The sequence below is a fragment of the Eschscholzia californica genome, unplaced genomic scaffold (genome assembly GCF_041429995.1).
Source record: "Eschscholzia californica isolate CP2 unplaced genomic scaffold, dmEscCali1.0.p SCAF_6, whole genome shotgun sequence".
Taxonomy (NCBI): domain Eukaryota; kingdom Viridiplantae; phylum Streptophyta; class Magnoliopsida; order Ranunculales; family Papaveraceae; genus Eschscholzia; species Eschscholzia californica.
The window spans coordinates 34718112-34742702 of NW_028238483.1; the positions used below are offsets into that span (position 1 = coordinate 34718112).

At 35.9% G+C, this 24591-nt stretch overlaps 4 protein-coding genes across 7 annotated transcripts; 2 read left to right on the plus strand and 2 right to left on the minus strand.

The window, feature by feature from the left end:
* Positions 1-80: 80 nt before the first annotated feature.
* LOC147534004 (putative glutathione peroxidase 5) lies at positions 81-4354 on the minus strand. The gene is made up of 6 exons (XM_086646957.1): positions 4141-4354; positions 3958-4034; positions 3819-3880; positions 2142-2260; positions 597-764; positions 81-499 (listed from the first exon to the last, which is right to left on the minus strand). Exons 1-6 carry the CDS (start codon positions 4195-4197, stop codon positions 467-469), a joined length of 516 nt encoding a protein of 171 aa, XP_086503083.1. The 5' UTR covers positions 4198-4354; the 3' UTR covers positions 81-466.
* A 1980-nt stretch (positions 4355-6334) lies between these two features.
* Positions 6335-11041, plus strand: LOC147534005 (ATP binding microtubule motor family protein). Its single transcript, XM_086646806.1, has 16 exons — positions 6335-6469; positions 6702-6846; positions 6923-7025; positions 7146-7189; positions 8217-8246; positions 8329-8451; positions 8555-8580; positions 8753-8834; positions 9244-9285; positions 9372-9405; positions 9510-9585; positions 9678-9897; positions 10020-10111; positions 10304-10421; positions 10498-10677; positions 10753-11041. The coding sequence occupies exons 2-16, from the start codon at positions 6733-6735 to the stop codon at positions 10921-10923; spliced, it is 1455 nt and encodes a 484-aa protein (XP_086502932.1). The 5' UTR covers positions 6335-6469; positions 6702-6732; the 3' UTR covers positions 10924-11041.
* A 3281-nt stretch (positions 11042-14322) lies between these two features.
* Positions 14323-19628, minus strand: LOC147534006 (monothiol glutaredoxin-S15, mitochondrial-like). 4 transcript variants are annotated; one of them, XM_086646809.1, is made up of 8 exons: positions 19420-19628; positions 18317-18403; positions 17037-17130; positions 16817-16951; positions 16481-16580; positions 14917-14983; positions 14695-14773; positions 14323-14611 (listed from the first exon to the last, which is right to left on the minus strand). In XM_086646809.1, exons 3-8 carry the CDS (start codon positions 17109-17111, stop codon positions 14552-14554), a joined length of 516 nt encoding a protein of 171 aa, XP_086502935.1. In that variant the 5' UTR covers positions 17112-17130; positions 18317-18403; positions 19420-19628; the 3' UTR covers positions 14323-14551. The 4 variants fall into 4 exon arrangements, with proteins under 4 accessions (XP_086502935.1, XP_086502934.1, XP_086502937.1 ...); XM_086646808.1 differs by lacking the exon at positions 19420-19628 and adding an exon at positions 19109-19186 and having other exon boundaries at positions 18317-18396; XM_086646811.1 differs by lacking the exon at positions 19420-19628 and having other exon boundaries at positions 17037-17126; positions 18317-18396.
* Positions 19629-20211: 583 nt separating this feature from the next.
* On the plus strand, positions 20212-23098 carry LOC147534007 (BI1-like protein). The gene is made up of 4 exons (XM_086646807.1): positions 20212-20620; positions 21554-21667; positions 21772-21929; positions 22603-23098. The coding sequence occupies exons 1-4, from the start codon at positions 20371-20373 to the stop codon at positions 22813-22815; spliced, it is 735 nt and encodes a 244-aa protein (XP_086502933.1). The 5' UTR covers positions 20212-20370; the 3' UTR covers positions 22816-23098.
* The last annotated feature ends 1493 nt before the right edge of the window (positions 23099-24591 follow it).

The following is a 24591-nucleotide window of genomic DNA, read 5'->3' on the forward strand; positions in this document are numbered from 1 at the left end:
TTGTTACTATCTGTTAAATTAAAACAATGATACTGTAGTCTTGAATGTCAAATTCAAAATGATAGGGACTGAGTCTTTCCTTTTCCATTTTGTAACAATATTAATTCAACATGTAAAATTCAATACGAATCTGATTCTGGAGTGGTAAAAAACCAGCACCTAGGCTGACCACAAAGAATTTCGGATCAACATATAAAACAGGTGAACAAAATAAATCTGTATCATCCAAAGAAGAGGCAATGAGTAACTGATAAGAATAAGATCTCCAACATCTACCGAGTCAAGTCGGTTGTGTCGTTTTTGTACCTAATCATGTCCTAACCAACTATAGACTGTTCAAACTGATCAAGTTTAACTCAGACAGACCCATATCATATAAACAAATGAGGGAAAAAAACGAGGAATCAACAATATATGGGAGGAAGATTCAAATTCATAGCTCTGTGGAAGATTGGATCCTCCAAACTCATTCGGAATTCAGTGCTTTCTGAATGTCTTTCTGCATTTTGAAGAAAAAAAAAAGATAACCATTATTCACTAATCATTGAAGAATGAAAAACTATAAATAATCATAATAGATTTAAAGAGAAACTGACCTCAATTGATGATGGGTTAGTCGTCGCGCTGTAACGACTAATGACATGGCCATGTTTATCAACTAGAAACTTAGTAAAGTTCCATTTAATTCTGGATCCCATACACCCAGATTTGCTTGCTTTTAGAAACTTGTAAATGGGTGCTGCAGATGGTCCATTCACACGAACCTAATGAAAGAAAAGAGTAATCCGAAAATCAAAACTAATGGTAAGTTGAATAAAAGTAAATCGAAGTTATATGAAGAGATATAAAGTCGAGTCTCAAAATTAAAGAGAAATTTGAAGTGGAAAGAAGTAAGCTTAAGCAAGCAATTACATAGATTTTATGTCATAACCAACTATCAACCAAATGAATGGGAAGGGAATGATCTATGGGGCAATAAGTCGCCTACTGACATAAATTAGAAAAAATGTTGTTGGTCTACGAATATCAACTAACCAAGAAGGGATAACTTGGTCTGTGGGGCAAGTGAACAAAGGAGCAATCATATAAAAAATATGCAAGGGAAAAAAGAGCAATCATATAAAAATTTCATGTGTTTCTGAATAAAAATTAGAAAAATTGTGGGCTAAGGCCTGTCAATCATATGTAACTTCATACAAAAAAAAGATTAGCTTCTTTCCCCTCCCTCTACCCTATTAACAAAACCCACTTCGAAATGATCGGGTGGTTGATTCAAGTTTCAGATTGAAGAGTCTGAAGAAGGCGTGATCTACAGGAAGCCCTCAGTGGAGAAAAAGCTTTACAAGTCACAATTTTTTTTACAATCCAATGTCTAATGATCACTTTCGTCAATATCCATCAAGATCAATGACAGGCAGAAACAGATGAGATTATCCCGGTCAAACTGTAACACATCAGCTGTTTCACTACTTAGGCGGATCATCTAAATGTCATAGCCTCATAGGAAGCATTATGAACAGCATTTAAGAACATTCATCTTAGGTTGTGAATAATTTTTACTAGATCACCCTGTAACTTAAAATATTTAACAAAAATATACTCTACCATATCTGTGTATGTATTAAATTGAATATCGACGGTTTAACAATAAAGCAAAGATCAAAACATTGTTAACAGAGAACGATGAACAATGATATCACATGGTTGGCACCTAAGTACTTGAGCTCTGATTTGGTCTGTCCCTGTTGTGCCCGATCCCAAGCCAACTGGGTACAGCTTGGTTATTTTTTCTAAGCATATACTTTTTTTTCCTACCACTCTAAAGTTGAATTTACAATTAAAAAAAGAAAAGATGATGACAAAAGAAAAAAGAAAGTAAATATTCATCTCCACCTATCTTACTAATAACAAGTTGATAACATTATTTTGTCATGGTCCTTCCCCCTAACTAAGCTAAATTAGAGGGTTCAAATTTTTATATTTAAAAACGAATTCACCCCATTTTGCTATGTTGGATCAGTTGGAAGAAAAATAACAATCAAATGATGAAACCTAAACTTCCTCTATCAAACGTTTGTAAACAAAGAAATAGGAAACATAATTGAATTCACTAGTCATTCATGTCAGAACCAAATTCTTACCTTCTGAAAAATAGGAAACTCGACATTGAATCTTGTACATGCAAATTCTTGCACCTCCTCACCTGACATGGGTTCCTGCTTCAGGAACTGGTTGCATGGAAAAGCCAATATCTCTAGACCTACACTCACCAAACACAACTTAAGAATAAACAAGAAAAATATCTAATTGATGTGCCACAATTTCAGTTATTGGATAACCAAAAAAATCTCCAAGACAATACTCCTGAATCCTAATAAACATTAAATGAAAGACAAGAAAAGGAACCACCCGAACACCTTAGCTGAAACTCTTCAAGATTCTAAACTTCTAACCACATCGTGTCAGTGGAAGAACAGAATAGTATAAGTAGGGGTGAACAAGAACCTCCCTATAACCGAACGAACTAAACCAATTAGTTCTCCGACCGAACCAAACCAAACCCACGGATTTGTTTTGACTTTGACTTGAACATTTTAGAACCGCTCAAACCAAACCGGCCAATCATATGCTACATTATCATGAAATGGTACCTTGACCAGTTCATAGATGGTTCCTATCAGCAAATTGAAATATTGAAGCTCTATCGACATGATCCTCAAGCATAAAGGCCTAAATCGAAAGAGATCATCCTTTTGTAGACAAGCATTCTACAACTATAGACTATTATATTATTTATAGATGATAAAATACTAATATTTCATCATAAAACCAAGTCGTTACCAGTTTTACAAATGCTTTATTGTTTGTTATGACAGTCTCTCTTAGGTAGAGCTTGAAATAGGCAAATCAGTGACCATATGCTAGGAATTTCAAGAAATATTTGACATTATAAGAAACTTAATAATTTTACATCAGTTGGACAGATTGACCAACCGAACAAGGCCAAACCGAACTTAACTGATGACGTAATTGGTTCAGCTTTCGTTGACCAAAAATGATAGGCAACTAACCTATGCTCATCCAAGTATAGGCGCGACCATTGGTTGGTTGCCGACCACTTTTGGGTCAACCGTAGTTGGACCAATTAAGGCTTCAGCGATTATATTCGGTCTAGTTTGATTTTCCTCGGTTCGATTGGTCAGGTACCACTGATTTAAAATTATAAAATATGAGTTAGTTATAACGTTTCTTCGTAAATTCTGTGATGCACACATGAATTTCACCAAATTACATATTCCGTACTCTTTATCTGAAAATATGATATTGTTACAAAAATAGTACAATCCCAAAATGCGTAAACTACTCAACTTTATTATGAAATTTTAAATCCTTCACCAAGAAGGATTATAACTAGTAAAAATGTATCATTTTATACTAATTTATGACATATGGTTGGTCGGTTCAGTTTAGGCGGTTCCAAAATACTCAAGCCGAAGTCAAACCAAATCGATGAAGTTTGTGGTCGGTCCAGATTGATCGGACCCGTTTGGCTCATTTTTGGTCCGTCCAGTTTAGGCGGTTCAGACTCGAAAAGTGTAATTTGTTTTTGGTCGGTCCAGATTGATTGGACCCCTTTGGCTCATTTTTGCTCACCCCTAGCCAAGTATACAAGAAGGAAAAAAAAGTTAGACCTAATTTTGTATGCAGTACCCACTACCCAATTGAGAAGAAATAAAGCAACTGAGAAAAATTCATCCATGATAGTTGAGAAAAATTGCTAAAACTAAAACACAGACAAGGGGAAGTAACAAACTCACCTTGGGTCTTGTATTTAGAATAAATTTCAGATAACTGGGGGTAATTGCTGTTTGTAAACCCACTGTTTCATTTCAAAAAAGATCAGATTTGGGGAAAAGATCAAAGACCTAAATAAAATTGAAAAAAAAAAAAAGGTACCATTTGGAAGCCACGTTAACCACAAGAAGGACTTTCCCTCTGTAAACGCCGAGATCTACATCATTACCCTTGTTATCCTGCCACCCAAAAAGCCAAATCCAAACAAGCAAAGGAAATGAAATCCCCAAAATTACAGATTGATGTAGAAAGAATTCTCAAAGAGGGGGGGAGAGATATACTAACCTTAACGGTGAAATCGTAGACAGATTCTTCTGAAAAAGTTGAATTTGCAGAGCCCATCTTGGTGTCGGTTGAAGATGGCTCGTTATCATTTACCCCCAATATCAAGCCTGAGACTTATTAGTCTTTCCGTCCGTTTCTTTTTTGAGAATTTATGGAGGATAATTTTACCACCATAATAATGGCGGGATGTCAGTTGTCACCATCAATTATAAGTAGATGGTTTGGTTTCAGTTCTTGACCTAACATATGGCCTGCTCACCATTTTGATCCCTCAGATTGTCTAATACGTCTATTCAACCCTTTTGTTAACGGAACTACTGATATTTTTTAGGTTAGTTGATGTCAAAATTTCTCGATCTGGTATCAGTCCAAATAATAAATATGTGACGTTGGATCCCTTTAGGATTGATGAGACTGCTACGTTGAATCCCGTTACGATCAATTTCGTTCCAGTTCCTGCTCCTTTGAACCTAGGGGCAAAACTGCAAAGAGCTAGGGTGACCCTCTAACGCTCGAGACAGACAGGTTGTCCTTACAGTTAAAAGAACTGAGTATTCATTGAATCTTGGAGTTCGTACCTTGTTCAAGGTGATTTGATTACCTTTTATAAACTGCTTCAGTCAATTGTTGTTAGGCGACATAATTGAGGCGGTTGAGATCCACCTTATTGGATTGAAACTACTATATATTTCGTAGTCAGAAGATATTAAGGTATCCTTTTAGGGTTATCTCTTATCTATGATATTTAGGAGTTCTTCTGTGTTTAGAATCCTTGATAAATATGTTTTCGAGTTGATAGATATTCTAGGAGATGTTTCCTCATTTGAAGACTTTTGAAGTCCAGGTTAGTTAAATACTTAATATCCTCGCCGATTAGGATCTTTGATTAGATTCAAGATTGAGTCGGTAAGCTTAAGACACCCTTCTACATCCCCATGTTTCGGAATTAAGGTATCGCGTCGATCCCCTAGTTTTGGGTGGTATACCTCTTTTGGGTTCGACCTCCCTGTTGACTTGACACAGGTTGACCCACGGACTTTCAGTCTCTTTTTGACTCATTGACCTTAGTTTGGATCATCAAGGTTAACTGTAATTTGTTGTCAAATAAAAATTTTGACCCACATTTTTTCAGGTATGAATTTCATAAAAGATCATAAACCATCATATAAAAGTATAGAGTTTCATAACAAGGTATGAAGTTTTCTAGCGTGGTATTAACCTTCACAATGTGATATGAAGTTTCCTAGCGTGGTATTAACCTTCACAACATTTTAGGGGTTTCTGATTCCGTTCCTATTTTGTCTGAGTTTTAATACTTTTGTTTTTTTACCTAGGTTTCTCACTTTTCTTCTCGAAAGCATGAGAATTTTGTAGGAAAATCAAATGACCTCTTATGCATGAGTTTTATTTTTTTATATTTGCAATATAGGTATAATTTTTGTAATGTGAATCAATATGAAATAAATTCATGATGTACTTTTTTTTTTGTTGAAAATGATGTATCTTTTATTCAATCACATCATTTAATTCAGCATTATATTTTTGGAACTTTTTCTAATTTTGAAGCTCCAACCACATCTATTACACTTTAACACAGATTTACGAAGATTCATTATTATTATTTTTTTTTTTTTTTGCTGAAAGGAAGATTCATTATTTTAGCATGAAAGACTTCACAAAAGATGTTGTGGGGTGCGCCTTGAGGCAAATTTTGGAAGAGAATGTGAATAAAGAGGGCGTTAGGGGTCGCTTTTGAATTACCAAAAAATATTGACCTCAAACTTAAAAAAATTTCTTTTTTGTTAGATTGGACACCTCACACCTATTAAAGTTCGAACGTCTTATAGAAGGCAAAACGTTTGGTCAAAAATCAAAATACTAATGTTATTATGTTAAAACTTTTTTGTTAAATGCTCATAAAGTTTTTTGTTTTATGAAAAAAATTTGCAATCCATATGGAAAGGGTTGCAACTGGTTACAAAAAAAGGTTACAACTAAATGTTTTCACCGATTACATTAATTTTGAGTTATTTACCAAATAAAATGTACAAGTGTCAGTCTTAATCAAACAAAATATAGCTTGTCAGTAAAAAAATTTGAAATTGGACTTTGGCCCAATTGAAATGGAACAAGAACCGGAACTAGAACGTCTAGTTTAGGCATTTTCTGTTCCGGTTCTGAATTTTTTTTTGATGAGATAGTTCCGGTTCTGGATTTGGATGACTATAAATACGTCATCTTCCTTTTCAAAAATTCATCTTGCCGCGAAGAACTGAAACAACATTAGAATCGTTTTCACTCTCAGAACGCTAAATCATCCATCAATCAGGTTTGAGAATCTTGTTTCTATTCAAGTCTTATTAAATAATTTCAGGATTCTTTCTCGCGTTCTGAATTTGTTCCTCATTTGTTTTATTTTCCTTTTGATTATCTGATTCTTCTTATGATCTTCTAAAACAATTGCTTTGATTTTAAGATCTAGTTCAGCTAGCGATTAATTAGGTTAAAATCAATTTCGAAGGTTATAGATTCATGATCTCTTGATAACTCTTTTTTCATAGATCGAGCTTTGATCGAGGAGATCAAATCAAAATGTCGAATGTAACAGTCTGTGCTCGATTCAGACCTTTAAGTTCAAAAGAGAAACGAGATACTGGTGATAAGATTTCCATCCGTGGCCTAGACTCTGAAACTTTTGTTTTCAAGGTATAATATGCTTAGATTTCTCCTTTTACATCTTGTTCATTTCTGCAAGCGACATGATTGTTGTTATGCTTGATAGGATGAGAAAGATGAAGATTTAACATTCTGTTTCGATAGAGTGTTCTATGAAGGATCTCAGCAAGCTGACGTATATGAGTTTCTTGCTCGTCCAATTGTTCAAGGTAACAAGAACTAGAGATAGTTGTATGAGCTTTCTAATCTTCGATTTTACATGTCTGAATTTGTCACTTGTTGAGGAATCAAGAATTTCTCTTTGATTTATGGACTTGATCATAAAACAGATGCTGTTAATGCTATAAATGGAACAATTATTACTTATGGACAGGTTAGTCATTGAATGAATTTGCTCATCGACTTACTTTTTTTGATTGACTAGAGTTGCTTAGAACTTTGTATTATATAAATAAGTCTATATGTATTATTTTTGGATTGACAAGAATGTACATGTTAGCACATGTATATGGCAGTTTAAGACATTCTTGGAGTAGGAAAATAATTTATTTTGAGTGGGAATGGTTTAAAATAATGATTTCGAAATCATATAGAGAGTAATATCGAATGATAGATAGAAGTGAAACATTACTATAATGTAGGAGAAACTTATTTCGTTTCCATCAATATATGAACCATTATCGAATATCGACTACGAACCCAGCATCCAAATCAGAAAGGTTGTAGAGAACTCTTTTTTGGATAACATTGTGAACTTTGTCATAATTCTCTCACCTCGGCCATGATACCACTCATGAGTGCATTCACATGTCAGCCTCAAGGCTATTAACTTGATAAGGCAAAAAGTTGGATGAAGGCAAGAAAGACATACATCAATCAGATACTGTAAAATCCATACCGTTTACAGATAACTCATCAATAAGTAGTTTGCTGCATTGTGACAATAGTTATAACCGCAACTCCGCAAGAGTCTAAACAAAATTCCAAGTCGTCGAAGTCGCATATATAAGGATTAAGGTGTAAACAGATGTATTTTGGGGTTTTTGGTTGAGTACACAGTGATACATATGCCTCAATACAGAAAAGTACCATTTCGCCTTAAGGCATGGTTGACCCTTTTTAAATCTTTGCGCATGTCGTATGCTAAAATCTTTGGTGCTTTTAAGCTTTTCCACATCCTTTATAACAAAGGATTGAGCGGTTTCTAAATTGTTCCGAGTTGCTTCTAACTCACAGAATAAAAACACAAGGTTGTCAGATTTCTAAAAGTTTTGTAGAAAAAGGACATTGTTCAACTCGATTTCCCTTTAAACCAATTATCAGTAAGCTAAAATTCATTATGATTTTGACTAGGAATATCCTACTAACTTTTGTACCTTGATTTTACCTATATGGAACAGACGGGAGCAGGGAAAACCTACAGCATGGAGGTTCGGAAATGTTCATACCGTTACAACTTAATATTTATTCTAGATTAAGCCGATGCCAATGAATATTTTTCTCTTTTATCAGGGACTTGGTATTCTGGAGTGCCAAGGAGAGCAGAAAGGGCTACTTCCACGAGTTGTAGATGGATTATTTGAGTGTCTTAAATTGGTGGATGAAACGACAAAGTACTCAGTCAAGTTGACAATGGTACTTAAAATGTTGATATAACTTTAAGCACCTGCAAATAGGCTGCAACCTTACAATTTTTCTCTGTTCATTTGATTGTTAAACTTACTTCTGCATCTTATAGGTGGAGATCTATATGGAGAAAGTCAGGTTTGTATTACCAAAACATGAAGCTTTTTTCTAAGATTGGATCTTGTTCAAATGGTGACAACTTCTTAAATCTGATCCTTAACAACTCCTGAACCTCACGAATAGAAGTTCTATCATAAGACCAACTTATGGCTGAAAGTTCTAATAACTTAATGCAAACCCTTTTTCTCAGAGACTTATTTGATTTATCAAAGGACAACTTGCAAATAAAGGAGGGTAAGGTTCAAGGGATATTCTTGTCCGGAGTTTCCGAGGTTAGTTGAATTTTTCAGGCGTTTTTCATGCTCATTGTCATATATACACTTGAAGTTAGCTAGATTTTCTTCTTAAGTTCTGCTCTAGCCTTTTAATCGGTATGTAAGATCCTTCGTTAAATTGGGAAACAAATCTTTATTTTGCTTCAAGTTTGCTACTTAATAACAGAAAAAGGGATATAGATTTTCTTGGACTTGACTGAGTTTATTGTGAAATTTATAAAAACTCGTGCTCTTCGTATGGGTGGTAAAATTGTTAAAGTACTTTCTTTTAAGTGGGAAGATGTTTTATAAACAAAATAAGAATCTGCTTTTCAAGTAAGCAACTAGTTTTCAAAAGAGATTAGCTGAGGATGCTCTTAAGCTCCAATGAAGTGGCAGAATTTGAGAACTGTTCTCATCTTGGCAGGTCTCCATCTCTAACCCAGCAGAAGCACTACAGATCCTATCGGTAAGACAAAGAGCACCTGTTCCCCGTATTCATCTCAGTTTCATTTATATAACTGCACATATCTAATTTTAGACCCTTAAATGTAGAATGGAATTGCAAACAGAGCAGTTGGAGAGACACGTATCCTTATTAAGAAGAAAAAGCAGCGTTAGTTACATACACGAGCATAGTAGTAAGTAATGAGCATTATCATTCAAGAATGGTACAAAACTTAACCTAGACAGAAATGAACATGGCAAGCAGTAGAAGTCATTGTGTCTACATGTTTACAATTCAGCTGGAATCGACACGAGACAGAAGGTATTATTTTTTGGGATTTCATATCATGTATTAACCAATTCATGTCGAAGGTTTTCTGATAAATGACGATTTTATGTCTGAAATTTTGGCAGAGTGAAAACTGGAAAACTAATTCTCGTGGACTTGGCTGGGTCTGAAAAGGTAGAGAAAACAGGAGGTGAAGGAAGAGTACTCGAAGAAGCAAAAACAATCAACAAATCTCTATCAGCTCTTGGAAACGTAATCAATGCTTTAACTATTGGTTCTCCAGGGAAAGCAAATCATGTCCCATTTCGTGATTCAAAACTTACTCGAATTCTACAAGATTCTCTTGTTAGTACTTTTTCTCAGTCCTTTCTCTCTCCAATTTTAAAATTTTGATATACCAAAGTTACAAAAAAAGTAAAAAATCTTGAATATGTAAATCGAAGGTTTGATCTGTTTTCTTCTTACAGGGTGGGAATTCTCGAACAGCATTACTGTGTTGTTGCTCACCTAGCAGTTTAAATTCATCCGAAAGCCTGTCAACTCTACGCTTTGGTGCAAGGTATGATAACTGACATGAAATTTGAATTCAATATTTATGCCTCAGGGTAACTTCAAATTCTCATTGATCAAACAGTGTGGTCCTTAGTTTAAACCAATGCTGAAAGTGGATCAAGAAAAATTGCATTTCTTGAGAGCATGTTATTTCCTTGCTAAAATAGTTGATAACTAGATAAATGATTGAATTTGCTAGGGCGAAACACGTTAGGACATTACCACGAGTCAATCACAACGAAGACAGAGTTGACAAGAAGCAACCAACTACACCTTCCCCAATAAAAGACGACTCGTGTGAAAGAATATTGAACAGAGTAAGGATAGACAAACTCTCGCTTTTATATAATCGACGTATTTCGGTTACAGTTTAAGCTATATGTTGTGTTACAGTTACGTGAAAAGATGGAGGTTGAAGATGTGAATTTACTGGAAGAGTTGTTTATCAAAGAGGGAATAATTTTCAATCCTAATTCTACTGAAGACTTGGAATCAGTTTACGAAGACCTAACTTTTCGAACAATTGTCTCATTACAACAAACAGTGGAAGAGTTAGTAACCACAATTGAGAAGGTAAAAACATCAAACTGAATTCAGTCATTTTCCAGTTTTATATTCAACTGAATATTTAGTGTTATTGTTTTACAGCTCAAGAGAAAGAATAAAGGTCTTAAAGCTAAACTAACTGCTGCTGCCAAGTTTGATATACACAACAGAATTGTCGGAGGAGATGATAAACCTTACAAGATTTCAGGTATATTTACTTCATTTGGTTCTTGGGTTTTAGGATCTATTTTTGGTAGAAGAATGATCGAATGAAAATTGCAATATTAATTTTAGAATCTCTTGACATCTTAAAAATACTAAATCTAGATGATGGTGTACAAACTCATGCTTTTGCTAATTCAGATATATAGTAACTCCGAAAATGTTCCTTGAATCGATAAAAATGTCCCACAAGTGTTTTTTTTTTAGATTTTGTTTGATATCTAGGAGATACTCTTGATATGCAGAGACGTAAGATTTTAATTATTCTTTCGACTTGTTATCTTCTTAATTTTGATTTTAGAATCGCAAGGAAGATGGAATTAGACTTTGGGTCAAACTAACTAAATGTGAGTTTTTTATTCCGTAGGGCCAAAAATTTGGTCCAACTAATGAGGTTTCCGATAAGCTACCGTCTAAAGCCACAGTAGAGCAGATCACGTTAACTATGTTTGATAGGGTTGTCTGGATCATGCGTTCAGATGTCCTGATATGATCTTCTTTTGTCTCAAAGACAAACATGTTAATTGATAGGAGTATTATTCCTCGCTATCGATCAACCAATGGAGAATTGGTTCCACAACCATGTAAATATTGTCACGTTTAAAGTACCTAGAAATTCTAATAGTATGTAAAGGAAAACATAGTAAGTTGAATTTTAGACGATAATGAACAAATAATCTAAGAGAGTGAAAGAATTTGAACAAGGAAAAAGTAAATTTTGGTATTTAAATCAATAGCTAAGATATATATTTTCATAGTTAGGCACATAAACACAATAATTAATGTAACACTTTTACGGATCTCTCCTTTTGTTTCAATCATTTATTTATTTGTTTTGTGTTTTGAAATAAAATATAGTGCAGTATATACCATACGTTATAGTGCTTCTATGGATATGGAGTCTCAATACAAAAGTTGATGAGGTCATGGGTATAACATAATCCATACATCTTCATCTAGAGAAAGTAGATTGAGAGGGAGATGGATTCTGAACTTGTTTGGGACTTGTTTAATTGAAAAACATCGACTCAATGCTAGTTAATATTGGATTGCTAGTATAAAATCCGTACTTTGTATGACTCCTTCGCGTAAGATCTCTACTATCCATTCTTTCTATTATTCATCAATACATGAACCTAATCGACCCCTAAGTACAAAAAGAAAAAAAGCGACATTTGATATCTTATGATGACCCAGTTGTCACATGCTTGAAATGAGTTCCGAAACAAACAGCTCAAACCAGATACATCTCCGACCTGATACAGAAACTTTCACTCTATTTTCAAGCATATAATCAAACTTGACTAAAATGATTTGCTTTTAGAAAAGGGAGTATCTGTTTTCAAGTTCTCTTTTTCCTTTTTTTCATGTTAGAAAGCAACTCCAGAATCTGATACTACCAGTGCCCATGGTTTATTGTTTTAACTCGGCACACTTTTTCTGCCGCATTGTTGATAGAAATGATTTAAGAGGCTGCATTTTGTGTTGCTAACAGCGAATCATTCAATTTCAATTAGAGGAAGTATACTTTTTTCTAAAATCATATTAGTGGATACATGTTTGATTTTCCAATTCGTTTGTCTGTGCATGCAGGGTCAAGTTGCCCCTTTCCTCAACCATTCTGTAACCCACTGAATGGCATTCCCTCGTATGCTATAATATTATTATTCTACATGATAAACACATTTTTGGGGTTTTCTTATAAAATACCAACATGTGACTATATGGCTGCGTAAAAGAAAATTACATGTATGCAAAATCTCTATACGTGTATGCATATGTTTTAAAATTCAGTAGATTTGTAAGCTTTAAGGCGTGTCTCAAGGCCATTAGGTCTATTCTGGACTCGAGGTGTAGGCATTTACAGACACAAACAAAACGTACAAGAATGGATTTAGTTATCTTTTTATAATTCTCGTTTGTTAAACACTTAGTCTTTATATTATTGTAGCCGAGTAAAAATATATACTAATACGATGTTGCCTATATAACTGTTGTACCATTTCTTTCTTCGGAAAGAAATAGTGTACCCGTTTTATGCACCGAAGCATATGCCTCAAGGCAAGACTTAGCGTTTCAAAAGCAAACTGCCTTGAGGCGGAAAAACATTATATATACATGTACATATGTCTGTTTGCGTGTCTCTATGTATTATAGAATATGATACTCGTGGAAAAAAAACGACCTAAAGATATTATATTTTAGTTTTCAGGAATCTGCAGCAGAATTTCCACTTCCTCCTTCCTTTGTCACCCTGCAACGCTAATTAGTTTCACACCTAGGGAATCAAGAATATGATTTATATATATAAACGCAGACTCATTTATGTTAAATACCTCATTTGGAGCTTCTAACTATATCTAATATCTCCATTTCCTCCTAGTCTAACACATTTAACCTCACAACTCTTGCTTTCAAATGTCTGAGAAGCAACTAACCTCAAATCCGAAAGGTATTTGTGAAAAACTGTTCAATGCTTTCTCCGTGAATCCCCCTTTTCGAACAATTCGTCGCATTTCTCACCACCCACAGACTCCTGCACCTCCTCCGGTTTCTTTGAACTACAATTCTAGTACTCTTGGTGGACAAAGACAACAAAGTACTCCAAGAAAAACTGAACACGGTACTCAGTTAGGCCACTCTAAGAACAAACCACCAAATATTCTTGCAGCAAAAGCGCTGAAAAGTAAAGTTGGTAGAGTTAATTCGAAGACCGAAACAGATCCAACCCATGTTTTAGTCACGGTGGAAGGTAAACCAAAACCAAAGGTCGTCTTGGTCCCACCCCAAGAGGTGTTGGTGGCGGTGGCGGCAAAGCCGACAAAATCAGATGTGGTTTTGAAGGGCGAGCCTAAGCCACCACCGGAAATAGAGATACCAGTGACAGAAACAGGAAGAAAGATGAGATCATATAGTATTAATGGAAGGGCCGCTGATTATATAGCTCATGTCAAGAGTAAGCTAAGAAGTACTACTATGGGTAGGGGTGCTGGAGACTAAACCTACCTGGAGTTAAAAATTAAAACTACATCAGCTTTGAGATAGAAAATGGATGTCTAAGGTATTAAGTTCATAATTTTAAATAAGAGGATTGGGAGTTATGTAATTTTATCATGTATCAATGTGGTTATAAGCTAAGTTTACCTATTTAATTATTGCCTGTGATTGTGTTGGTTTTTTCATTAATATGGAATTCGATATTAATAATATTTGTGTGTATTGTAATTGTTTAATAGTCTGGGTTTTTATTTGTTATTTTTGTCTCAGTTAGTCATTCACTTTTTACTTGCAATTTTGTTCACGAGGATCAACCGTGTTTATACGTCTTTATATGACTTTTATGGTCCAACCATTTAGTGTAGAGCAGGAACAACAAACCGAAATTATATTTTAGAAATGTTAGCTTCTAACACATTTAGCAAGAGCAAAATCTTAAGCGTTGCATAATTGTTTCTCCTCGAGAGTTCTCAAGACTGCTTATTAATTAATCATGATTGTTAACAAACAAAGTTAATGAATCACATTAACTCTAAATAATAATTGAAGTTAACCATCTAGATATATTTCGTTAAAAAAACATCACATAACTTACCTCTCTCCCATCTCAACTCTGCAGTTTTGCTACAAAGAGGCATTATCATCATAAGCCCTAATATAAATATGTTTATGCAGATTATTATCACTCTTCCGACTTGTCTTTGGGAGCAAGATCCTTGACTTTTTCTCCCAGTTCTCCGCTCTGCCAAGGGTATCTTGAGGAAATTAGAGAAATCTAATACAAACCTAAAGAAGAAGTATACGATATATAGGACGTTTCCTTACCTGGTGCATACTGAGGACAATATCAGAACCTCCGACGAATTCTCCTTTAATAAATACTTGAGGAAACGTGGGCCACATGCTACACAAACAGACCTCACGGATTACTAAAACGAAAAGCATTTTTCTCAGTGCAACTAAGTCTTCGATGGCTCTTAACATACGTATTGATACATCAAGAATTCTTTATTGCTACAATTTGAAAGAGAAACATAAATATCTTACCTGACAGATTTAACAGCAGTCTTGAGGTCTGGATTTTCCAAAATGTTTCTGGCCCTCAAAGGAACATCTGCAGGCAACAAAGATTGCAAGAATACAATGCATACTTAGTGTCTAGTCACAAGTTGAATACACTAAATGTTTAGAGAGGCAGTTCGAGTAAGTATAAGGTAGCCACTTGCCCAGTTTGCCCACATTGGCATGGTACCAATACTGCAAACAGTAATACATTTTTCCACATCGGCATGATGGCGGTAAAGGGAAAACAACATGCATAAATAATAACCGAGACCTTGTGCAGGTGTCAGATACCGATCCCGTACCGTCCATTTCACATAAATAATAACAAATTCTGAAAATGATTATCCTATCAAAAGTTGTTTCAGTGGATTTTTAATCCTCACAATCTACTTCAGGGCCACATATTGTTGGATTAGAATGTTTTGAAAGCTAGCTTTGAGAGTTAGGACTTACGACCAGTCTCATCAAAGTCACCCTTGACTAGTCCCTCTGAGGATCCCTACAATCCGTTCTCATCTTATTATTTCTCGTACTAAAATTAACATTTCTCTTATCACGTGGACGGAAATGTTGTTACATTCTCATATTAGGCCCAAGTCCCAACACCATACTTTATACAAACGTGCAACTAGCAACAATAGGAGCTAGTATTCCATGGGTTCAAGGTATGAGGCATTGCCCCCCTTGTTGTTCCCGTGTCCCCTTGATCTGGAAGTCGCGTATATTCGACGCTACCTTGGTTTCAAGAAAGTAACCAACATATTTGTGATTTCTAACCTAGAGACCAGACTCTCTACCATAATAATGTAACATAAACCTTGAAGCTTTCGTTTTACATAAAATATATATTTCCAGAATATAATTTGCCTCTATGGTTTGCGAGTCATTTGGTTGTGCCATCCCAACTCAGTGGTTTTCGAAGGTAGAGGTACCCTTGAACCTTTTTTGTTTGGATGGCACGTCTCATGAGGATCCCGACGCTAAAATTGAGGAGGCCTAGAGGGGTCTTGGCAATAGATGTATTTTGGGCATGGCAAATGAGGAATCAACAAAAACATCTTGTGCTTCATTCTGAAATTTCTTGGAGGATTTGGGACTTCGAGCTAGTGTGGTGCAACATAGATTACTCCGAGAGACGTAAGTGACTTCCTTTTCTCTTGAGATAGATTTTCTATCCCTAAAGATGGTATGGAATTATGGAACCTTACCTCGCATGTAATTTTGTGAAGCATTTAGAAAGCAATAAATATAGCTTTGAGGGGGAAATGATCAACTTTTACATCACTATTAAGGTGTCGATAGGAGGGGGGGGGGGGGGGGGGGGGGGGGTACTCTGCCACGGCGTTAATTATGGACTACAGAACATAGTGTGATCATTGTATTCTTGTATATATTTTTATCTTCTTTATTAATAGTAATACAATTGTTGTTTACCTTCTACGAAAAACATTCCACATGACAACATTATATTTCAATATGGTTCTCACAAACTTGGTTGTGGTAAAAAAAAAAAAAAGAGGCAAAACAGGAACAAGTAACCACTTACTATATTCTTTCAGCACTCTTACTGCTAGTGAACTGAATCCACATTGAGGAAAATCAGGAACTCCTTTCATATATATCATTACAGGATTTTCCTTGATATCCTATACACCAAATAGGAAGCAAAAAAAAAACTTAAGGAAACCTAATAAAACGATCTTATATTTTTTTTAATTGTCAGCGTGCTTCGAACCCTTGACCTCTAAGGTGGAAGACTAATCCTCTTACCAATCCAACCAAGGGTTGTTGGGAAGATCTTATCTAATAAAGAACAAACTAACAGTAAATGGTTCACTTCTATAAGATATGATGAGTACAAAAGCTAATGACTAGTAAGTACCTTCTCCACTACATCCTTCAACGAAAGGCGGGAATTGTCAACCTTGTTAGTGGGTTTGAAATCCTCATGTGTGTCTGGATCGCTGGGTGCAGTTGTGGAGTATAGCATACCCTCAGAACGAAAAGATTTTGACACCTACTACCACATATTTAAATAAGACAAATAACATAATCTTGGGAATGAGAAAAGGAAAAAAAATTAATTAATTCCAGGATCATACCATTGCTTTTAGGGAATGAGTAGCTGGCAGGCCTCCCATGTTCTTCAGAAGAATACTTGATAATGATCTAGCCATGATATACGTCTCTGTCTTTCTGATTATGATAAAACAGTCATAAAATGTATTTTCAGCGAATCAAATACTTAAGGCAAAGAATTACTTTTACAGACAAGAGATGGAAGTGCTTTCAAGGAAAAACAAGGTAAATTAGTGACACATATTGCCAGACAGACCAGATGACCCATATTGACGCTGCGGCAAACTTAGAAAAATTTCAAAACTTTGTCAAAAACTTGGAAGAGAATAAGAATTCTCAATGTAGGAGAGACCTCTTTACATGGTAGAAGAAATGTCCTGATCCTAAAGAACTTCTAAATAAGACTTGTTTTTTTAATCGTAAACAACTTCTAAATAGAACAATTGCAGAATCTTAAATAATAGTAAAACTGCATATTTGAAGGTCTAGAGAATGGAATTCAGCCCCAAAAGAGAAAAGTCCAGGGTAAAACATAAATTTTGATCAGAGATTCAGAAGGCTACTTTCATCAATCGTTACAATCTCGCGTGATTCTGACATCAAAATCTTCGATTACTTCTCTTAGTAAAATCAATCATTAAAACAAGTCTTCTTGTCAATTTCAGACTGTTTTTATAGCGGAAAACACATGTGTTGGGTAGAAAGGTTTGTTTTAATATCTAACTCCATTGAAATGATAAAAGCATCCAAGACAACAAAAATTACACATAAATCAGTATTTTATTGAACACTCAAGTTTCCAATATACTATGAAAAGTAAATCTCTACAAAATCCGGCTACCTTAGACTACTCTAATATCAGGTCTAAGTCAAATGAACACTACTACTACTAATTGAGTCTAAAGTGATGATATTTCGTTGAGGCATTTAATCAAACGTTCGATCAGCAAACTTGAAAACCCACATTTTGTTTCCCCAAAAGTACCAAAATTTGAAGAATCCCGTGTTCTAGAATCCCAATCAATTAAAAATCTAATTCAGAAGTCTGGAGCTACCACCTCTCTCTATTAGCTGACAATTCCACTAAAAGATCCTTCTCAAACTTCTCGGTGATGCTCGAAATTCCATATTTAATAAAAAAAAAAAAAAAGAAGATAAATTTGGGTTCTTTGATGACTCAAAACAAGCATAAATCTATAATAGTAGTATTACAAATAAAGAACTGGGGTTCTTCGATTGCATTGAAAAACAAAAGATGCAGTATATTGAAAAGACTCAAACTTGAGATTGTTGGATATGTTACCTGTGTCTGATTGTTAGATCGTAGATTTGTGTTTGATTGTTCGGAGGAGTGGTCTGGCGCCGAACCACGTCTTAAATGAACTAAGGCCTCGTTTGGCTCCGCTTAAAAAAAGCTAAAAGCCAGCTTTTAGCATATTTTAAGCGCTTATTGAAAACTTTACGCGTTTGGTTCAAAAAAGTTGTAGCTTATTTTAAGTCAGAAAAGCCCATTTTCTCTAAAAAGCAGAAGCCACAATTTTGTGGCTTTTTTATAGCTGCTTATTAAAAGCTAGCTATGAAAATAAAATAAAATATTTTTTTTGTCACCATCAATAAATATCCACCACCATCACAACCACCCCACCACCTCTGCCACCACAATCACTCCACCACCTCTGACAATCACCCCACCACCTATGCCACCATTCCACCACTTCCATACCACCTCCGGCGTAACTCCATCACCGCAACTCCACCACTTTCGCCGCAACTCCACCACCATTGAGCACTATCACCACTGCATTAGGTTCAAATTTGATCTTTATGTGTTTATCAAAATTAAAAAATTCTATTATTTTATTTTAGTATTTAATGTTTATAAATTTTTTATTAATATAATGATATAAGCATATTGTTTGATAACTACAATACGAAGATTACATTTTTTCCCAAATGTCATACCTAGCTTTTAAAGATATAAAAACACTTTTTATGTAGCCTACCAAACGACTCAGACAGATTTTTAAAAAGCGGTTTTATTTATGGGCTTATAGAAAAGCTCATAATATAAGCTATGTGTGTACCCAAATGAGGCCTAATAAGGGTCTGGTTATGGCCAAGAGTGGGAATTGGGCGGGTACGCGTCCATGGGCACTTGAAACATCGGGCTGGCGGGTCGGGCATGAAATTTGGTTGATGTAATTTGGTTGGTTATCATTGGGCGACGACACGACGTTAAGTGGGTGTATGCATGGGCGGGTGCACGGGTAGAGATTTTAACCCATGCCCGTCCACCAAAATTTGCCGGGCTGGGCGGGGTATGCCCGAGACGGGCACGGGCGTCCATTGTCCTCGTTGGACTCGGATGCCCGTGAACGGGTGTGGGCTCACGAGAAAAATTCCCACCCCTAGTTATGGCCATAGGGCTTCCTAAAGAGTCTCCCCAAATAAAATTTTGGGGCATCCTACACAGACCCGGCCAATAAATTTTTAGGCATGTTCATTTAAGATCAAAAATTGACTTTTCTGGTTTTTGTTCCTAAAAGGCACCCAGGCGCCCGACACCCAGTTCGATTGTCGGCTCTTTTTTTTTTCTTGTTACTTTTTCCTTCTTCGTATTATCACCGTCATCGTCACGCCAAGAAACCACCATAAAACCCAAAACAAATCAAACCAGCAACGCAAAAATATTAAACCAAGTATTGAATAATCAAATTTCATCATCATCTTCTTTTTCTCATTCTTATCATCACCATCTCAAACACAAGTAATTTCAAAATATTAAATCTTAAAACACAAATCATATTCAAATCTAATATTCAACAATCAAATTAGATCCAGTATTGAACAATCAAATTAGATTAAAATTTGTCTTTGATGAAAAGTAAGGGCAAGATAAAAATTCGAACGGGATATCTGAGCCCTTTCTTTACGTCTCGGATTAGTCAGACTGAGACCTTAAGCAAGGACTCGGACTGAGCCCCCCCCCCCCCCCCCCCCCCCCCCACCACCACCACCACCCACACACACACGCCCCCCACCGAAGCCCCACCACACACCCACCCACCGAAAGGCAAAAAAATGCTCGGACCGGTCCGAACCACTTGTTTGGGATCTTAGTCAATCTCCTTTCTGAGTGCCTTTAGGCGCTCGCCTGCTCCCCTTATCGGGTGAAAATGACTCGGGACAGACAATATGGGCCAGTGTCCTGGTCAGCCGTCTTACTCTCTCTTCCACCGACGGGTTATCTCCTCCTTTCTCTGTCTACATAGTATATTATATCTGAATGAACCTCGCCTAACAATTTCAACAAAAACAAAAGAAAATAGAACCGCGTCTAACAGAGAGAAGGAAAAGATGGAGATGCACGGATTTGCGAGTGTGAGCAGCAAAGGAGACATAGAAGAAGGAACCCTTTACCCAGGTCTTGGCAAAGGACAGAATGAGCTTCGATGGGGTTTTATTCAGAAGGTTTATGGAATCCTTTCTGCCCAGATTGTTCTCACCACCATCATCTCTGCTATAACCGTCTTATATTCTCCCCTCAACGATGTTCTCCGGGGAAATTCTGGCATCTTATTTCTCTTCGCCATCTTGCCCTTCATCTGTACGTCTCTCGATTGATCTAACCCTTTTTTTTTTATATATATATATATTTATTTGAAGAATCCGTTCATGGGTTAGGTTAATTTTATGTTCTTTTTCAATTTTAACTAATGGGTTGTTTTTTAATTGTAAAATTTTGATAATCTAATTGATTAGATCCACTCTAGGGTTTCTTTTATTCTGACTGTTGGAACATTACTCTGTATATTACACAGGTTGGGGATTATGGATTTTAGAATAAGTTCAGGATTTAATTTGTTAATTTCATGTTTTGATTAATTATTGATATAAGAGGGTAAATGTTCTTAGTGGTTGATTGTTCCAGATATTTCCATGGTCAACTTGTTCATATTAGTGTTAAGGTTGATTTGATTTTTCTTATAGCTTGTTATTAGTAGTTATTTTTAATGACAAGGTCTTGTTTTTAATAAAATTTGACACTTCTATAAACAAATGTTACATTGTACACGGAAGACGTTAACCTAGGGTGATAATTTATAAGTCGTGAGTTCATGCATAGATGTACATATAAAAGTCCCACATTGTAACCATTGGTGTTGTTAGAGTATCTGAAATAAGTATTTGAGTTAACATACACACGACAAAAAAGTACTAAAAAGTAGTATCAATGTTACATTGGTATGATGTTATCAACTAACTCTTCAAACTTGTACGAATCAATTCGACATATTGACTTAATGGTTAAAGACCAGGTCTCGGTAATGTATTGCCATAACCTATATGTTCTCGCGCTTGAGTTATTAACACCATAGATGTAATATGCATTACCTAATTCTGAACGACACACTACTTGGATATATGTTTTTTTGGGCTTTATTTCTTCTGCTCGTTCGAGTCCACATGTAGATTTTCCGTCATTTAAATCTGGAATGGGCAAATCATTATTTACTGATAAATCTAAATTGCCTTACAGTGATGGTGCCCTTATACCATTATCAGCAAAAGCACCCACTTAACTTTGTATTCCTTGGCCTCTTCACCGCATGCCTAAGTGTCACTGTCGCCGTTGCCTGTGCCAATACTGAAGGTCGGTATTTATTATGTTGCTTATTTTGTTTGTTGTTTCAAGTTATAAAAATAGTTTCAGAAGTTCAAATTTGTGCTTGTTTTGGTGGCGTTTGTATTTTGTAGGAAGGATTGTACTCGAAGCACTTATCTTAACAGCAGCTGTAGTTTCTGGCCTGACTGGATACACTTTCTGGGCTGCTAAGAAAGGAAAAGATTTCAGCTTTCTAGGACCGATACTGTTTACCAGTCTCTTCGTCCTCATCCTTACTAGTTTCATTCAGGTCAAGTTTCTCATCTTTCACTATTCTTGCACATGCAATCAAATCTCGATGTCTACAACTTTATTAAGCTGTTTTGTTGCCTATATTGGTGCGATCACGAAAAAAAAGTGAGTGTCTGAATACTAAGATTTAGAAGACAGACACGATTTTATGGAAAGACCAAAACCTTCCTCGAGGTTGTGTCTGGAAACGACTTATTTAGTACTTCAACTACTCAAAACATATTTTAAGAAGCAGCTTAGAGGATGGTTTGTATAGCTCTTTATTTCAGAGCTGATCGTCCAAAAAGTGGAGTTAGGCGATGTTCAATCTGTTCTTTTCCGACTCAAGATCTGAATTGAGTTGTGAGTCTGACTCTGCTGATTTTGGTCCACTTGAGTCAGGCACAAAAAGAATTGGGAATAAGATCTCACTGACTAAAATAAATTGAAATTACTGTTTGTGCCCTGGCCAAAACAAGTCTTGACGTCTCAGATTTAGGCAAGTCAAACTCAGGGGACTGAGATTCCGACCATCAAAAAACAAGCACCACCTTTATAATACCTAAAAGATTTTCTAGTAACCAAACTGAACATGAAACTCCCCATCGTACACTATATTATATAATCTTCGTTTTAAACTGAACATGAATACTAAACACCGCCACCTTGAACTTGTTTTGTTTGTGAAACAGATGTTCTTCCCACTGGGTCCTACTTCAGTTGCTATCTATGGTGGATTGAGTGCTATGGTGTTTTCAGCGTACATTGTTTACGACACAGACAACCTCATTAAGCGATTCACATATGATGAATACATCTGGGCATCAGTCGTTCTGTATCTTGATGTTCTCAACCTTTTCCTTTCCATCTTGCGGGTATTGAGAGGGATGCAATCCGAAGGGTAGTCTATCCAGCAGCAGGGCAGGGAAGACAGTATTTTAAAGGTAGTAAGCTTCAGGTATTCGCACTTGTGTTACTATTAGTTAAAAGGTATCAGAAAATCATGCTGAAATATAGATATACAGATTAAATGTGTCGTTGAGTCTCTTCTCTTCTACAATCTCGAATCGTTTATAGGTGTACTTTCAATGAGCTCTTATTTCTTTCTTTTTTTGAAGGGTAAACTCTCTTATTGAAATATTATTTCCTTTATATAAAATATCATATGAGAATAACAACCTTTCATCATAACCTGAATGAAAACTGCTACAGCATTTTTCTTTGTACTAATTACTTGACAAAGTGGCCGATCTGTGGTTCACTAACCAGGCTCGGATATTCTTATTGTTAATTGGGTATTTCTAAGTTAGCCAGGGACAGAATAGTGAATTGAAAATGTCGACGGGTTATTGAGTTTATCCTTGATGCATTAGAAGTCTGTTAAATTTCTGGATACTTCCAACAATGGTGAATTGAAGATGCCACACAACTTAGGTTATAAATTTTATGTCCTAGTTAACAGGGTTTTGGACAGATTCTGTCAAGTTAGTTGGAGTTGTGACACTCAACGGGGGAGAAGGTGAGCTACCGATTCACTAGCACGTTTTGCATCATCATCCACCATCGGAAGAGACAGGAGAGTCCTTGGTCCTTTCAAACTGAAAGGAGCCAGCGGCAAGAGAGGGTTACGGACCTCAATAGGATTTCACGTCCCCATCTTGGGTCCCTCTATAGGCGGCCATTTTATAGTTACGGGGACTCTATCAGATTCATCAGTTTGACCCTCAAAAACTTTTTAGGTGCACTTCCCAGTAGGAAGGAGTGAGCATACTCCTAGATTGCGCGACTTGGGCTTGCACAAGTTCGAGACCATGACTTCATAGGTCTTCAACAAACTTTATTTTATGCGAGTTCTGCAACAAGACGGGAGTCCGGAGGAGAAACGAGGTTTCCAGTTGTTGTCTATGTAGGAATGCTCGAGTTCAGCTAGATTCGAGAGAGAGCATGCAGGCGGGCCACCCTTTGCCCCCAACATGAGAAGAGGGGTGTATTTAGAAGAAATATTTTATTTTCTATTGTATAAAATTTTGTACCTCGAAAAAAAAATTGTCTCACCAAAACGTCAACCTAAAAGAGTATTTTAGGGCGGAGAAGACTTTCTCACTCTCAAACTTGTAGAAGTAATCATTCTAATTCACTTTTCTTATGTTCATCAACTTGGGTTCATCATGTTAATTTAGTATTAATGAGATTCCATGCTTTGGGTGGATGAATACATTTAAGTAAAATAGAGAATAACAAGTGTTCCGAGATGTCGGCAAAAATCTAATCACTAGAATAAATAACTTCTTAGATCTTTTTATCATTGATGTCAATGGATATACAAGAAAGAGAGAGAGGGAGAGAGTTGGGGCAACCTCACTTTCTCTCACCAACTCATCTCTGAAGCTAAAGATTGCACAAAGTAAAAGAATAGTGGGGTTTGGGGAAAGTAGGTTAAGTATATAAAAGCAAAATCCTTTAAACTTTAAAGAGGATAATGGGTTTAGGGCAGAGGGGACATGATGGGGCCTCCATGTTTGCTTATTTGTTGCCCTATTAACAATATCTACTAACCTTCTTACATTATAAAGGAAGTATGATGAGGGGATGCAGGAAATTCTCCAATTAATTTTTCTTAACCTTTAATAAGTTTTAATTTGTTTTTAAAACTTTAACAAAAGGTCACGCATTAATAATTA

Excerpts from the sequence above, each read along its gene's own strand:
- LOC147534005 (XM_086646806.1), top strand. The coding sequence starts at position 6,733 with ATGTCGAATGTAACAGTCTGTGCTCGATTCAGACCTTTAAGTTCAAAA. Across the intron at positions 7,026-7,145 it reads TGCTCGTCCAATTGTTCAAG|ATGCTGTTAATGCTATAAAT; the intron begins GTAACAAGAACT and ends ATCATAAAACAG. Across the intron at positions 8,581-8,752 it reads ATCTATATGGAGAAAGTCAG|AGACTTATTTGATTTATCAA; the intron begins GTTTGTATTACC and ends CCTTTTTCTCAG.
- LOC147534007 (XM_086646807.1), top strand. The coding sequence starts at position 20,371 with ATGGAGATGCACGGATTTGCGAGTGTGAGCAGCAAAGGAGACATAGAA. Across the intron at positions 20,621-21,553 it reads CGCCATCTTGCCCTTCATCT|TGATGGTGCCCTTATACCAT; the intron begins GTACGTCTCTCG and ends ATTGCCTTACAG. Across the intron at positions 21,930-22,602 it reads TCCTTACTAGTTTCATTCAG|ATGTTCTTCCCACTGGGTCC; the intron begins GTCAAGTTTCTC and ends TTTGTGAAACAG.
- LOC147534004 (XM_086646957.1), bottom strand. The coding sequence starts at position 4,197 with ATGGGCTCTGCAAATTCAACTTTTTCAGAAGAATCTGTCTACGATTTC. Across the intron at positions 3,881-3,957 it reads GTTAACGTGGCTTCCAAATG|TGGGTTTACAAACAGCAATT; the intron begins GTACCTTTTTTT and ends GAAATGAAACAG. Across the intron at positions 500-596 it reads CTAACCCATCATCAATTGAG|AAAGACATTCAGAAAGCACT; the intron begins GTCAGTTTCTCT and ends TTCAAAATGCAG.
- LOC147534006 (XM_086646809.1), bottom strand. The coding sequence starts at position 17,111 with ATGGCTAGATCATTATCAAGTATTCTTCTGAAGAACATGGGAGGCCTG. Across the intron at positions 16,952-17,036 it reads CTCATTCCCTAAAAGCAATG|GTGTCAAAATCTTTTCGTTC; the intron begins GTATGATCCTGG and ends ATGTGGTAGTAG. Across the intron at positions 14,984-16,480 it reads AAGAGTGCTGAAAGAATATA|ATGTTCCTTTGAGGGCCAGA; the intron begins GTAAGTGGTTAC and ends TGTTGCCTGCAG.